Source organism: Rhinoraja longicauda, chromosome 2 (assembly GCF_053455715.1).
Source record: "Rhinoraja longicauda isolate Sanriku21f chromosome 2, sRhiLon1.1, whole genome shotgun sequence".
Lineage (NCBI taxonomy): Eukaryota > Metazoa > Chordata > Chondrichthyes > Rajiformes > Arhynchobatidae > Rhinoraja > Rhinoraja longicauda.
In genome coordinates, this window is record NC_135954.1 from 44,831,798 (window position 1) to 44,845,312 (window position 13,515).

At 40.5% G+C, this 13,515-nt stretch overlaps 1 protein-coding gene across 1 annotated transcript in view; it reads left to right on the forward strand.

The window, feature by feature from the left end:
• The window catches only part of LOC144604190 (contactin-associated protein-like 2), a 1,366,128-nt gene that overhangs the window by 586,752 nt on the left and 765,861 nt on the right, over positions 1-13,515 (forward strand). Inside the window, exon 5 of the mRNA XM_078418400.1 lies at positions 11,025-11,228. Within this exon, the coding sequence (XP_078274526.1) occupies positions 11,025-11,228 (204 nt within the window). The remainder of the gene's footprint in view (positions 1-11,024; positions 11,229-13,515) is intronic.

The following is a 13,515-nucleotide window of genomic DNA, read 5'->3' on the forward strand; positions in this document are numbered from 1 at the left end:
ACTGGAAAAAATAAGGAACAGTTATCCTTCTGTCACCAGTGCTCCACCTAAATTTATTTTAATAAGAGTTAATTTAAATTGTACACTTACGCATATTTGAATTCTGTACTGAAATAACAATTTGTAATTTAAGTGCTGCTTATGTGTTAGTTTAGCTATTACACTGACATTTGTTCTGCCTGAATCAGATTTCTGATGCACTTGAAACAGACTCAATGAGCATCTCACAAGGTATAATCAGTATGAGAGTCTATGTTCTGTATTGTAGAATGAAGAAATCTTCTTATTGATTGTGATGGAATATGAGTACAGAAAACAACGTCTCACTAAATTCTTAAAATGCTGAAGTGGACAAGATGCATAAATGTGACCTTTAGATGGATCATAATCGTTCCAAAGCTCATTATTAGATTATAGATTATTTTTCATATCAGCTTCAATAAAAATATATAATAGAATAAACACTTATAATACTAGACTAATCCCAATACCAACACTTATGTTTGCAAGAATTTGTTTGCGTATAGTCACATTGCCAAATTAACCTTCTCCCGGTGTTTATTAAGGCCAGTGTGTTAAGTGTGGCAGAGGATACTCTGTTTTCTAAAGCTGCCTTCTGATCATCTTATTGTTGACATAAGGAAGTAGATAAAATAAAGCACCATGCTGGTTATACCTAGCAGGTCAGGCAGGATCGGAAAAGAGAGATACGAGGATTAACACTTCAAATTAGTGACCTGTTATCAGAAAATATACCCATGGAACTGAAGATTTACAGGCCCAGAAGAGGCCCATTGATCGATATCTGCCTTAAATTCACTGCATGCACATTTTAAGGTTATAAGGACATGGTTATTCAATGTATGCCACCATTCACTCAGATAAATATTTCACAAAATAAATTTCTCCTTTGTGTTTACAGTGGAGAAAGATGTGAACACTGAGGAACTTGGGGCAGTTAATGGAAGTGTCTTGAGGGCATTCCCTATTGCAGTTGAGGAGGTGTTGAGCGTCTTATGGCATATGAAGGTGGATAGATCTCCCAGGCCTGATCAGATATCTCCGAGGGCACTGTGGGAAGCTGGAGAATAAATTGCAGGGCCCCTGCCTAGCTGAGATACACGAATTATCATTAAATACAGGCAATTTGGAAAAGCCAGGGAACTGCAGACGAGTGAGCCTAATGTCTGTGGTAGCCAAGTTACTGGAGAGTATTCAGTGGGATGTGATATGTATGCATTTGCATAGATCGGGGCTGATTAGTGATAGTCAGCATGGTTTAGTATGTGAGAGATCGTGTCTCACGAGTCTGATTGAGATTTTTGAAGAAGTAACTAAAAAGGTTGACGAGGGGAAAGCCATAGGTGTTGTCTCTCGATACATCAGCAAGGCATTTGATAAGGTTCAGCATGTTAGGCTGCTCTGGAAGGTTAGATTGCATGGGATCCAGGAGGAGCTTGCCGACTGAATAGAGAATTGGTTTCATGAAAGGAAGCAGAGAGTGATGGTGTCAGGTTGTCTTTTGGACTGGAGGCCCGTGCCTTGGGGATCGTTACTGGGGCCCATTGCTGCTAGTGGTTTCTCTCAATGATTTGGATGTGAATGTACAAGCCATTTTTTTAGTGTGTTTGCAGATGACACTAAAGTAGATGATATCGTAGATAGCAAACATGGCTATCAAACCTTGCAGTCGGATCTTGATCAGTTGGGCAGGTGGGCTGAGGAATGGTTAATGGAGTTTAATACAGATAATTGCGAGGTGTTGCATTTTGGGAAGTCAAACCAGGGCAGGACTTTCACAGTGAATGGCAGGGGTTGGAGAAGTGTTGTAAAACAAAGGGATCTCGGAGTGCAGGTACATAGTTCCTTGAAAGTGATGTCATAGATAGATAGGGTGGTCAAGAAGACTTTCGGCACACTGGTTTTCATCAGTCAGAGTATTGAGTATGGAAGTTGGGACAAAATGTGCAGGAAAGAATTGCAGATGTTGGTTTAAATCAACGGTAGACACAAAATGCCGGAGTAACTCAACAAGACAGGCAGCATCTCTGGAGAGAAGGAATCGGCGATATTTCGGGTCGTGACCCAGTTATAACAAGATGTTGGTGTGGCCGTATTTGGAGCATTAGAATCAGTTTTGGTTATCCTGATACAGGAAAGATGTTGTTAAGCTGGAGAATGTGCAGAGAAGATTTATGAGGATGTTGCCAGGACTCGAGAGCGTGAACTATAGGGAGAGGTTGAGCTGACTCGGACTTTAGCCCTTCAATGCAAGCGGAAGAGGGGTGATTTTATAGAAGTGTACAAGATCATGAGAGGAATAGATAGAGTAAACACACGGTCTTTTACCCAGAATTGGGGAATCGAGAACCAGAGGACAAAAGTTTAAAGTGAGAGGGGAAATGTTTAAAAGGACTGAGGGGCAACTTTTTCACACAAAGGGTTATGCATATATGGAACGAGCTGCCAGAGGAGGTAGTTGATGCAGGCACGATAGCAACTTTTAAAGAACTTGGACAGATACGTGGATACGAAAAGGCCAAACGCAAGCAGGTGTGACGAGTGTAGTTGGGGCATCTTGGTCGACGTGGGCAAGTTGGGCCGAAGGGCCTGTTTCCATGCTGAATTACTCTAAATTATCCATGAGCTTCAACAGAGGCTGAACAGCTCTTTCATTGTAACTTCAGGTGGAAGACAGTAACTCTCCATTTACAGTTATTTTTTTTCATTGATATTGTATTTGCACTTCAGATTTTTGACCATCGAAGTTCGTTCAACCTTTAGGATTCCTGGCCTTAACACATAATGAGAGAACATTATTTTGGCAATGTAATTGAAATCCAATGTGAATGGTGGTAGTTTCAAGATGGTTGGTTAAATTTCTCAGTTGCCAAAGTATACAGTTAATGCTAAGTAATTTTAATTAATTAATTTAATTAAAATCGTTGAAAACATTAGCGACGCAGTGGTGCTGGTTTCTGACGGGCACGGTGACGGACGCACCACACATCTCTGTCTGCCATACAGCTGGCAAGCTCCTCTTTTGTCTCTACATATGTGTCTTCTATCAACGTCTTCAGCATCGTCTTGTATGGTCGTCCCGGGTTCCGTCTTCCATGGGTAGGTTCCCACAGCACAACCTTGATTGCTGGTATTTCTGCATGGTGGTGGCAATGACCAGCGAGCCTCATCCTGTCGGCCTGATCTTCTCGGTCAGAGGTGGAATCTCCACATAGAACTGGGTGATGGTGGTGTGGTCCCTCCAACTGACATTTTGAACTTTTCTGAGCATTTGGGTGTAGATACCATCGAGAGACTTGGACAGTGCTCGAGTGAGAGTCCTTGCCTCACACCCGTACAATAATATTGACTCTACAGTTGATTGGAAGAATCTCAGTTTGAGACCCTTAGACATCCAAGACGTCCAGATTTTCCCCATGTTATTGAGGGCTTTCCATGCGAGCTCTTTCCGGACCTTGATGTCATTCTCCGAGCTCTGCATCCTCGCTCCCAGGTACTTGAAGTCCACCACTTTTTTGAGAGATGCACCGCCATTGGTCTTAAGAGGCTCATGGTCACCACCGTTGAACGCCATGTACTCCGTGTTCTTGGCATTGAGGTGGAGGCCAACTTTCTCACACTCCGTCTCGACCCTGCCGAGCAGCCCTGGAGAGGATGGATTACATGAAGGCAGATTAGATCAGTTTATCTTGGCATGGACATTGTGGGCTGAAGGGCCTGCTCCTGTGCTATGCTGTTCTAGGTTCTCGTCTTGCAGCTAAATGTTTTGACGAAGAAATAGTGCACAATTTACAAATGCACTCCATTGAATGTCATGATTTTGGTTTTGGGATGTGATAGAAGAGGAGCAAGCAATAGGGAATGCAAAGCGGATGAGTTTGCAATTCAGACAGATTGCTGGCACCTGCATTTATCACAGACCATTGGCAGAGGAATATTTTCATTGCTATAATTAAATTGAGAGGCAGTGATGAGATTGTGCCAATTCTTCCAATTCATGAGTACCACTAGTGAGGCACTCCTAATGGTTATTGAGATCACCATAATCCCTCGTGACTAAGCTTCTAGCTTGTTTCGAGCTAATTCAGCAGCAGGTAACCTGTAGTTTGTAGATGTATCAGCGGGTGGCTCAGCAGGTCAAGCATTTTCATGTCTTTTTGCAAAAATTACTATAGCTCCAGAATAAATGAGCGTTGCTGTTTCAACTGGCAGGTATTCCCAAAGTCAAATGGAAGTTTGCCTGTAGCTAAGTGGTCCTATAGGGTTCCTTGAGCATTTCTTTCACCTTGATGAACTACAAAGGCTTTCTACTCAATCAATATGCAGGCCATATGAGATTCTTAGTATAGGACTGAGCAAATAAAATCAGGGTGATTTTGCCTGTGTAACTATATAAAACAGGTGATAGTAAATTAGCAATCTATTTTACATCTCCCCAGATGTTTATTTCCATTAAAATACCCTCTGAGAATTAACCTTCATCAAATTCAATTACATTGCTAAAGCATTCTTCAGACTGTATTTGGCTGGATTGTATCAATTAAATTAAACCAAATGTACGCTTTGTTTTATCGTGAAGCTGGAGTTTAAAGTATAGGAGGAATAATTTAAAAACTGCATCTGAAAAGTTATATCAGGGAATAAAAATTATTACTGATTAAAAGTATGGATATACTATACTGTGGAAACAGAATAGAAAAACAACACACAGGGTTGGAGTAACTCAGCAGGTCAGGCAGCATCTCTCTGAATCTGACATGTTTCAATAAATGTGCCTCCTATTTTTCTATGCAATGAGTCTAAACCGAACTTATTCAACCTTTCTTCATCTACCAACCCCTTCATTCCAAGCATCAATACTGTGAATTTCCTGTGCTGTGCCTCCACAACACATTGATGTGCAGAGGGATCTTGGAGTGCAAGTTCATCACTCACTGAAGGTGGTAGCACAAGCAGATAGGGTGGTAAAGAAAGTGTATTGTCTGCCTGGCTTCATTGCTGGGGGCATTGAGTGTAAGAGTCTGGAAATCATGATGCAGCTCGAAAGGACTTTGCGTGTATTTTGTCTGCTCCAGTGCAAAATCTCTACTTTGTCTACTTTGAAGAGGTTCTCCTCCTCTCTCTGACGAGAGTTCAGCAGCACCCTTTCACATATTGTGGTGGTGGAGGCAGATACAAAAGTGGTATTTAAGAGGGTTTTAAATAGGAACATGGCAGTGCAGGAAATACAGAGATATGGATCAAGTACAGGTAGATGAGATCTGTTTAACTTGGCATCAGGTTCGGCACAAACAATGTGGGCTAAAGGGCCCATTCCTGTGCTCTACTGATCTATGATCTATGTCCACGCCGACCATTGATCACCCGTTCACACACCAGTCCAAAGTCATCCCACTTTCTCAGCATGAATCTTTCCTGCAACCTTTCCATCTTAATATCCAGTGGAGCTCTTATTTCTGTTTTATTAAATATTATTGACTCTATTGCTCTCACAATCTATCTTTCCCCATTTTGTCATTTTTAGTTATCTTTTGCTGCTTTCCATGACTGCTGCCCGGGCACTAACCTTTGCAGCATTGTTAGCATTTTCTTTCAATTTGATACCATTCTTTAATACCCCGTGGATGTGCATCCTTTTTGTGGGCATGTATTTCTCACCAGAGAAAGGGAGCAGTTCCTACATCTTGGGAGAGGCTCCAAGTGCCACCACGATGCAGAAATGCCAATAGTTGTGACTCAGGTCCAACATGTGTTTCTTGCCCAGTGGCCTGAATTCAATATCTTTGATTAACCTCCAATGCACAGTACATGATACTCTTTGGAACTGGCCTGGAAGGTGGAATGTTGGAAAATATTTCTTTATTAATAGACGTTTAGGTTACTTCTAGACCTTTTACATTCTAGACATGAAGGAATTGGGATGTCACGGTATACTAAATTGTAGAGCAGAGAACATTAATTCATGGTACGCCGTGAAAGTAGAATCATTGGACTGCAAATTATCTTGACAAATCAACCCTATTTCACGCAAAGGGTGGTGGGTGTATGGAACAAGCTGCCAGAAGAGGTAGTTGAGGCTGGTACTACCCCAACATTTAAGAAGCAGTTAGACAGATACATGGATAGGACAGGTTCGGAGGGATAAGGACCAAACGCAGGCAGGTAGGACTAGTGTAGCTGGGCGGTGTGGGCAAGTTGGGCCGAAAGGCATGTTTCTACTCTAAATGGAGTGTTTTTGGGCGTTGTAACTGGCAGGCATGCAAAGGGCAAAGAGTTGATGCAGCAGATCCAGATTTTCAAAGGGCATTTGACAGGTTTTATCATTAAATGAGATTCATATTATTGTGTTAGATAATAATAAATGAGGATAGATAAAGGATTCAAAGTGCAGGAGTAACTCAACAGGTCAGGCTGCATCTTTGAAGAACGTGGATAGGTGATGTTTTGGGTTGAGACCCTTTATCAGACTTCGTGACTGTGCATTTAGCCTATCTATTCCCCTCATGGTCTTAAACATGTCCTTCTATGCTCCAAGGATTAAAGTCATAGCCTGCCCAATCTCTCCCTGTAGTTCAGTCTTTCGAGTCCTGACAACATCCTCATAAATTGTCTCTGCAGGGTTTCCAGTTTAATAACATCATTCTTATACCAGCGTGACCAAAACTGAACGCACTACTCCAAATGTGGTCTCAGCAAAGTTAGTACAAACTGTAACATAACATCCCAAATTCTATACTTAATACCCTAACTGATGAAGGCCAATGTATCGAAAGCCTTCTGTATTAAACTCCATTAACCGTTCTTCAGTCTACTCGCCCAACTGATCAAGGTCCTGTTGTAATTTTTGATAACCAAAGTAACTATATTAGTCTCTATTATGAAAGAAGTAAGCATGTTGTAGGCAAGCTTATTAATGGCTTGAAAGTGAGTGGGAATTAAAGTTCGGAAGATGCAAAGATCTGCAATGCGTTTAGGTGATCAAAGCAAGTGGACAAGGTGACAGCAGACTGATATGACCTGGGGAAATTTAAATTTTATCAAGTCAGTATGAAGATTAGTAAAACAGTACATCTTTTCAATGGTGAGAAATTAGCAGCGTGTTGGTGTACAATAGAAGCTGTGTCTATGGATGCAAGAAAGTTAAAAAAATAATAATATATCGGCACAGCAAATATTTCAGAATTCAAGTGAGAGCCTTTTCTAAAGGAAGGGCCAAATAACAAAGCAATCTTTCTCCAATTATACAATCTTTTAATTTTTTTTTAAAGAGATACAGCGGGTCCGCGCCGACCAGCGATCCCAGCACATTAACACTATCTTACACCCGCTAGGGACAATTTTTACATTTACCAAGCCAATTAACCTACAAACCTGTACGTCTTTGGAGTGTGGGAGGAAACCGAAGATCTCGGAGAAAACCCACGCAGGTCACGGGGAGAACGTACAAACTCCGCACAGACAGCGCCCGTAGTCGGGATCGAACCCGGGTCTCCGGCGCTGCATTTGCTGTAAGGCAGCAACTCTACCGCTGCGCCACCGTGACCTTTTGATGAGATCACATCTAGAACACAGTGTGATTAGCAGGTTAAGCTAAGATGAACATGCAGAGGTGATGTTTTGGGTTCAGACTGATTGTAGTGGGGTGGGGGAGGGGGGGGGGGGGGAGAAAACTGGCGGTAAGGCAGGACAAAGCCTGGTGGATACAGGTAAAGGGAGTTAATGATAGGCAGATGGTGGACAAAGGCCAGAGATGAGAAGAAGGAATAAGGATAGAAGAGTTGTAAATTGTGAAGCCAAAGGAAGGGGGAAATAGCTGATAGTCCTGGTGGGGCACAGAGGGGGGGGGGGGGGGGTGTGGAGGGAAAGGTGGTGGAAAAGAGGGGGGCGGGGGAGATGTTTGTGGGTTTTTTTTAACCTAAAATTGGAAAATTTAATGTTCATACCGTTCGGTTTGTAAGTTACCTTAGCGGAATATGAGGTGTGTTGAAATGGTCAACAACCAGGTGACCTGGCAGGCCTTGGCAGAGCGACTGCAAGTGTTCCGCAAGCAGTCGCTGAGTCTATGCTTGGTCTTGTGGTGCAAGGAGGCCATATCTGGAAGACCAACTCTAGGACATCTGAGGTCCTATGTTCTCCTGGTCCTCGTGTCTAAAGTAAGATATGCATGCCTCAAAGCCAGTGGAAGATAGTTTCAATGAATGGAAGGATTATCTTGTCTAAACTGGATTGGGTTATTCTCACTGGAGTTTAGAAGGGTGAGAGGTGATATATAGAAATATAAAACTAAGTGAGATTGAGAAAGTAGATATTGAGAAACTTAGAATTCAGAACCTATGGGATTTGTTTTAGGATTGAAATTTAGCTATTTCGGAGTCAGACGAGGAGAAATTTATTTTCAGAGGGAAACTCCCTACCTCAGGGTATCTGAGAGTCATTGACCATATTCAAGAATATTATCAAATGATTTTAGACATAAAGGGAATTGGAAGACATGGAAATTGAGTGGCAGAGTGGACTTAAGACACAGTATCACTCAGAAATCAATGTCGGAATAGGTTCATGTTTTCCGGATAGAGGACAGTTGCAATAAAACGATCATTTTAACATGATAATGTGACAGTGCACACTGCAAGAACGTATAGTTTTAGAGTTCCTCTTGCTTCACTGATTGACCCTTCCCGAATGGAATTATCTGTCAGGTGTTCACAATTCACTAATTAAACTTGACACTTAAATTCCAAGTTTTAACTCATCTCTCGAAGAAAAATGTTCCCCTATAATCTTCTCTTCAAAACTCACGGAAGACTGGATGCTATTGACAGCTTGTCATTTTGCCTTCTGAGATAACAAACTGATATTTTAACCATCAATAAAACACTGCTTCAATCAACGATGCTGACCAAGTAAATGAATGAAAGCTTGTTGCTGCAATGCTCCCCTCCAGCAGTAAGTGCTGTTTATTAATTCCACTGAGGAAATCATGCTTGTAGCACTGGATAATTCATTATGTTACAGCAATGGCAGTGGGTAAAGTCTAAAAAAACATAAATCAATCGGAAGTTTTCTTTTAAAATGCAAACGCCTAATTTTGCTTTTGCTCCTTGTTCAGTTTCTCTGCCACATAATATTTATTTAATAAAAATGGTCAATGCAGGAACACATTTTGCATATTGCAGATTTCACAGCCTGATATAGAAAACATTTTTTAAAAACAGTGTTATGTATAAAGTTATGCAACAGAAAAGCAGAGCCTTTGGCCAAACTTGTCCATGATGACCAAGATGCCCATCTGATCACGTTTGACACATCCCCCTCGCAACCTTTCCTATCCATGCATCCATCTCGATATTTTTTTATGTCGTTATAGTACCTGTCTCAACCATTTCTTCTGGCAGCTCGATCTAAATCCCCAACACCCTCCGTGTGAAGATTTGCCTCCACTGCTGCTACTTTACCCTCTGAGTTTTTCCAGCAGTTAATTATTTGCTCCAACTTTTCTTTTCTTTAGCAGTGACCTCGTGTTGCAAGCTTTCTCATCTATAAACAAAATTTGCAGAGAAAGGCTTGAAGATATTTAAGGAAAATTCCCTTTCAATTCCTTTCCCATTTTCCTTTAAATATCAGAAGCATTAATTCTCATATGGCATACTATTGGGTTTTTTCCACACCGTGCATGCTTTTTTCTTCTCCCTGGCTGTTTGTTTGCCTCTCTCTGCTTTTCTCTCTTGAGGTATTGCCAGCTATTAATTCAATGTGATAAGTAGAGATCACTGTCAATAAAATATTCGGAGAGAGGCTGATGATCAGTAAAAGTGACATAAATTGGAAGATGTGAAATCTATTTAAAATGGATCTATGCCTTGTTTTCAAAGTAATAAAGAAGATTGCATTTATAAAACTAATCTTGAATAACAATTGCAGTCCTGAGATGGTTCAGGCCATTTGTGGCTGTATTAGTCACAGCTGAAACATTAGATCGACTTTTGCAGTAAAAATAATGACGCACAGTCATTAAAGAGTAAACCCGACCTGAATCTACAGTAGCTGCATGTACATTGTTGAACATAGGAGGCAGGAAGGTGACAGTGGTTGATTTGCTGTACTCTTTTTGTCACTTTTGATCTGATAGGACCTCACAGGAGACTCAAACTAAAGAACCTGAAGCTGTGGTACTTATGTGATCATTAATAAGGATGTTTATAAGATAGAATAAAGACATATTCTATTTTAATTAATGCCAAATAGGATCTTCTTCATTGAGAGGTATAACTTAGGCTTATTCTCATTCTTTCCAACTTCAAATCTTGTTGGAGTGTTAGAAATAAATTGGAAGTGGTTTCCAAAGCATCATTTATCTCACTTGATATCACTCTCAATTCCCTCCTTTTTTGCTTTCCATAAAATGAACTGACACTGAATTTAATGTTCCAGTTTTTACTTTAAGTTCAGATCACAGACCTCATTAAATATTGTTAAATGTGACAGGTTAAGGACAGTATCACTGCATGACCTGTTCTCACAAATCCCAAATTCCCTATAAAGGATGTGATACTGTTTTGGATTGTTAATCCTTTTATGTTCTTGTAAAGATGCCAAACAAAAATCCTTGAACATCTGCAAGTCTAAAGAATGGCTAACACCATTTGTTCATTGCTGATTGCAAAATCCAGCCTAAAAATTAAGAAAATTGAATAATTATGAAGCAGCACATGTGAGCTGCTGAATATGAAACCGAGGTATTTTGTCAAATTGCCCTGTTTCAGAAATTAATGGAACTAAATCCTAATGAGATCTTGACACTGTCGAATGCCAATGTTGTGCAGAGCAGTAAGTTTTTAATTGGATTTGATTGTGTAACAGTTGTGTCCTCATCTATTCTTATAATGTCTTTCACACTGTAGGCTGAGTATTAACTTGGCTATTGAAATATATGTAACTACATTGTACTGCAAGCTGTTTACAATGTTTAGCTTACTAAATGCCTTTTCTTTTCTGTGTTTCAGGGGCAGATGCTATCAACTTTGATGGCTACAGTCTTTTGGCCTATAGGTTTAAAAATAAAAAAATGAAAACGTTAAAAGATATAATTTCCCTGAAGTTCAAGACATCTGAGAATGAAGGTATTATATTCCATGGAGAAGGACAACAAGGAGATTACATTACGCTCGAAATAAAGAAAGCCAAGCTGATTCTTCGTGTGAACCTAGGTAATTTACTTTTCATCAGACAATAGTTGACTACATTGCAGTGAAATCTTTGGCTTCTGTTCCGAGCAGTAAAACCGTGAGATATTGGTTCAAAATGATCAGTTATGCTGGTGAAAATGTCAGTACTGAGTATCATCAGTGTGTAAAACTGACAGCATCTTGTTATCTGCAAATATACAGTCAAATTGCAGAAATGTGGAGATTGTGGTGAGTTATGACCTGCTCTAACACTGGGTGTGCTGTTGCAGGTGCCATCAGCACACAATCAAAGCTTGAGCATGAATCAACATTTTTAAGTGTCACTCTTATCGTAAAAACTTTGAAACTATCGCATCATTCTGACTGAGAAGCCACCAAGTTTGCAATATTGTACATACCACTGAACATCAGAATCATTTCAAGGGCAATTAAGGATGGGCATTAAATGTTGGCCTTGTCAATGACAATCTCATCTGATATATATGAATATCATAAAGTCCCGAAGCAGCGTAGAACATTGAGGATGAATCTTGGTTGAAGGTTAACTATTCTTGCATGGGGACTGAGGGCTTGCTCTGGCAATCCAGAGCTTTTTAATTGTCACAAGTCTTCACATGTTTCTATTAGTATATTAAATAATCAGATGCAGAGATATAGATTTTTTTTAAATGGTCATTGATAAAAATTTGTGAACACTTATAAATGCCACTCTCAGACCTCTGAATCAAAACTGTTGTGTCACAAATCTGTTTTGCCTCAGAAACTGTTCGGTGCTGGGCCCATTGCTGTTTGTCATCTATATCATTGATTTGGATGAGAACATACAAGGCATAATTAGCAAGTTTGTGGATGACACTAAAGTGGGTGGTATTGTCGATAATGAACATGGTTATCAAAAATTGCATCAGGATCTTGATCAGTTGAGCAGGTGAGCTGAGTAATGGTTGATAGAGTTAAATACAGAGAAGTGCAAGGTGTTGCATTTAAGGAAGTCTAACCAGGGAGGACCTACACACTTATTGTGAATTGTCCAAGATAGACTGGCAATTGATACTTAAAGGGTTGACGGTGGACATGCAATGGAAGGCATTTAAAGATCGCATGGATGAACTACAACAATTGTTCATCCCAGTTTGGCAAAAGAACAAACCAGGAAAGGTAGTGCATCCGTGGCTAACAAGGGAAATCAAGGATAGTATTAAAACAAAAGATGAAGCATATAAATTAGCCAGAAAAAGTAGCATACCAGAGGACTGGGAGAAATTCAGAGTCCAGCAGAGGAGGACAAATGGCTTAATTAGGAAAGGGAAAATAGATTTTGAGAGAAAACTGGCAGGGAACATAAAAACTGACTGCAAAAGTTTTTATAGATATGTGAAGAGAAAAAGACTAGTTAAGACAAATGTAGGTCCCTTGCAGTCGGAAACAGGTGAATTGATCATAGGGAACAAGGAGATGGCAGACAAATTAAACAACTACTTCGGTTCTGTCTTCACTAAGGAAGACATAAACAATCTGCCGGAAATAGCAGGGGACTGGGGGTCTAATGAGATGGAGGGACTGAGGGAAATCCAGGTTAGTCGGGAAGTGGTGTTCGGTAAATTAAATGGATTAAAGGCAGATAAATCCCCAGGGCCAGATAGGCTGCATCCCAGAGTGCTTAAGGAAGTAGCCCCAGAAATAGTGGATGCATTAGTGATAATTTTTCAAAACTCTTTAGATTCTGGAGTAGTTCCTGAAGATTGGAGGGTAGCTAATGTAACCCCACTTTTTAAAAAGGGAGGGAGAGAGAAAACGGGGAATTATAGACCAGTTAGCCTAACATCGGTAGTGGGGAAAATGCTAGAGTCAGTTATTAAAGATGTGATAGCATCACATTTGGAAAGTGGTGAAATCATCGGACAAAGTCAGCATGGATTTATGAAAGGCAAATCATGTCTGACGAATCTTATAGAATTTTTCGAGGATGTAACTAATAGAGTGGATAAGGGAGAACTAGTCAATGTGTTATATCTGGACTTTCAGAAGGCCTTCGACAAGGTCCCACATAGGAGATTGGTGTACAAACTTAAAGCACACGGTATTGGGGGTTCAGTGTTGAGGTGGATAGAGAATTGGTTGGCGGACAGGAAGCAAAGAGTAGGAATAAACGGGTCCTTTTCGGAATGGCAGGCAGTGACTAATGGGGTACCGCAAGGCTCAGTGCTGGGACCCCAGTTATTTACAATATATATTAATGATTTGGACGAGGGAAATGAATGCAACATCTCTAAGTTTGCGGATGACACGAAGCTGGGTGGCAGTGTTA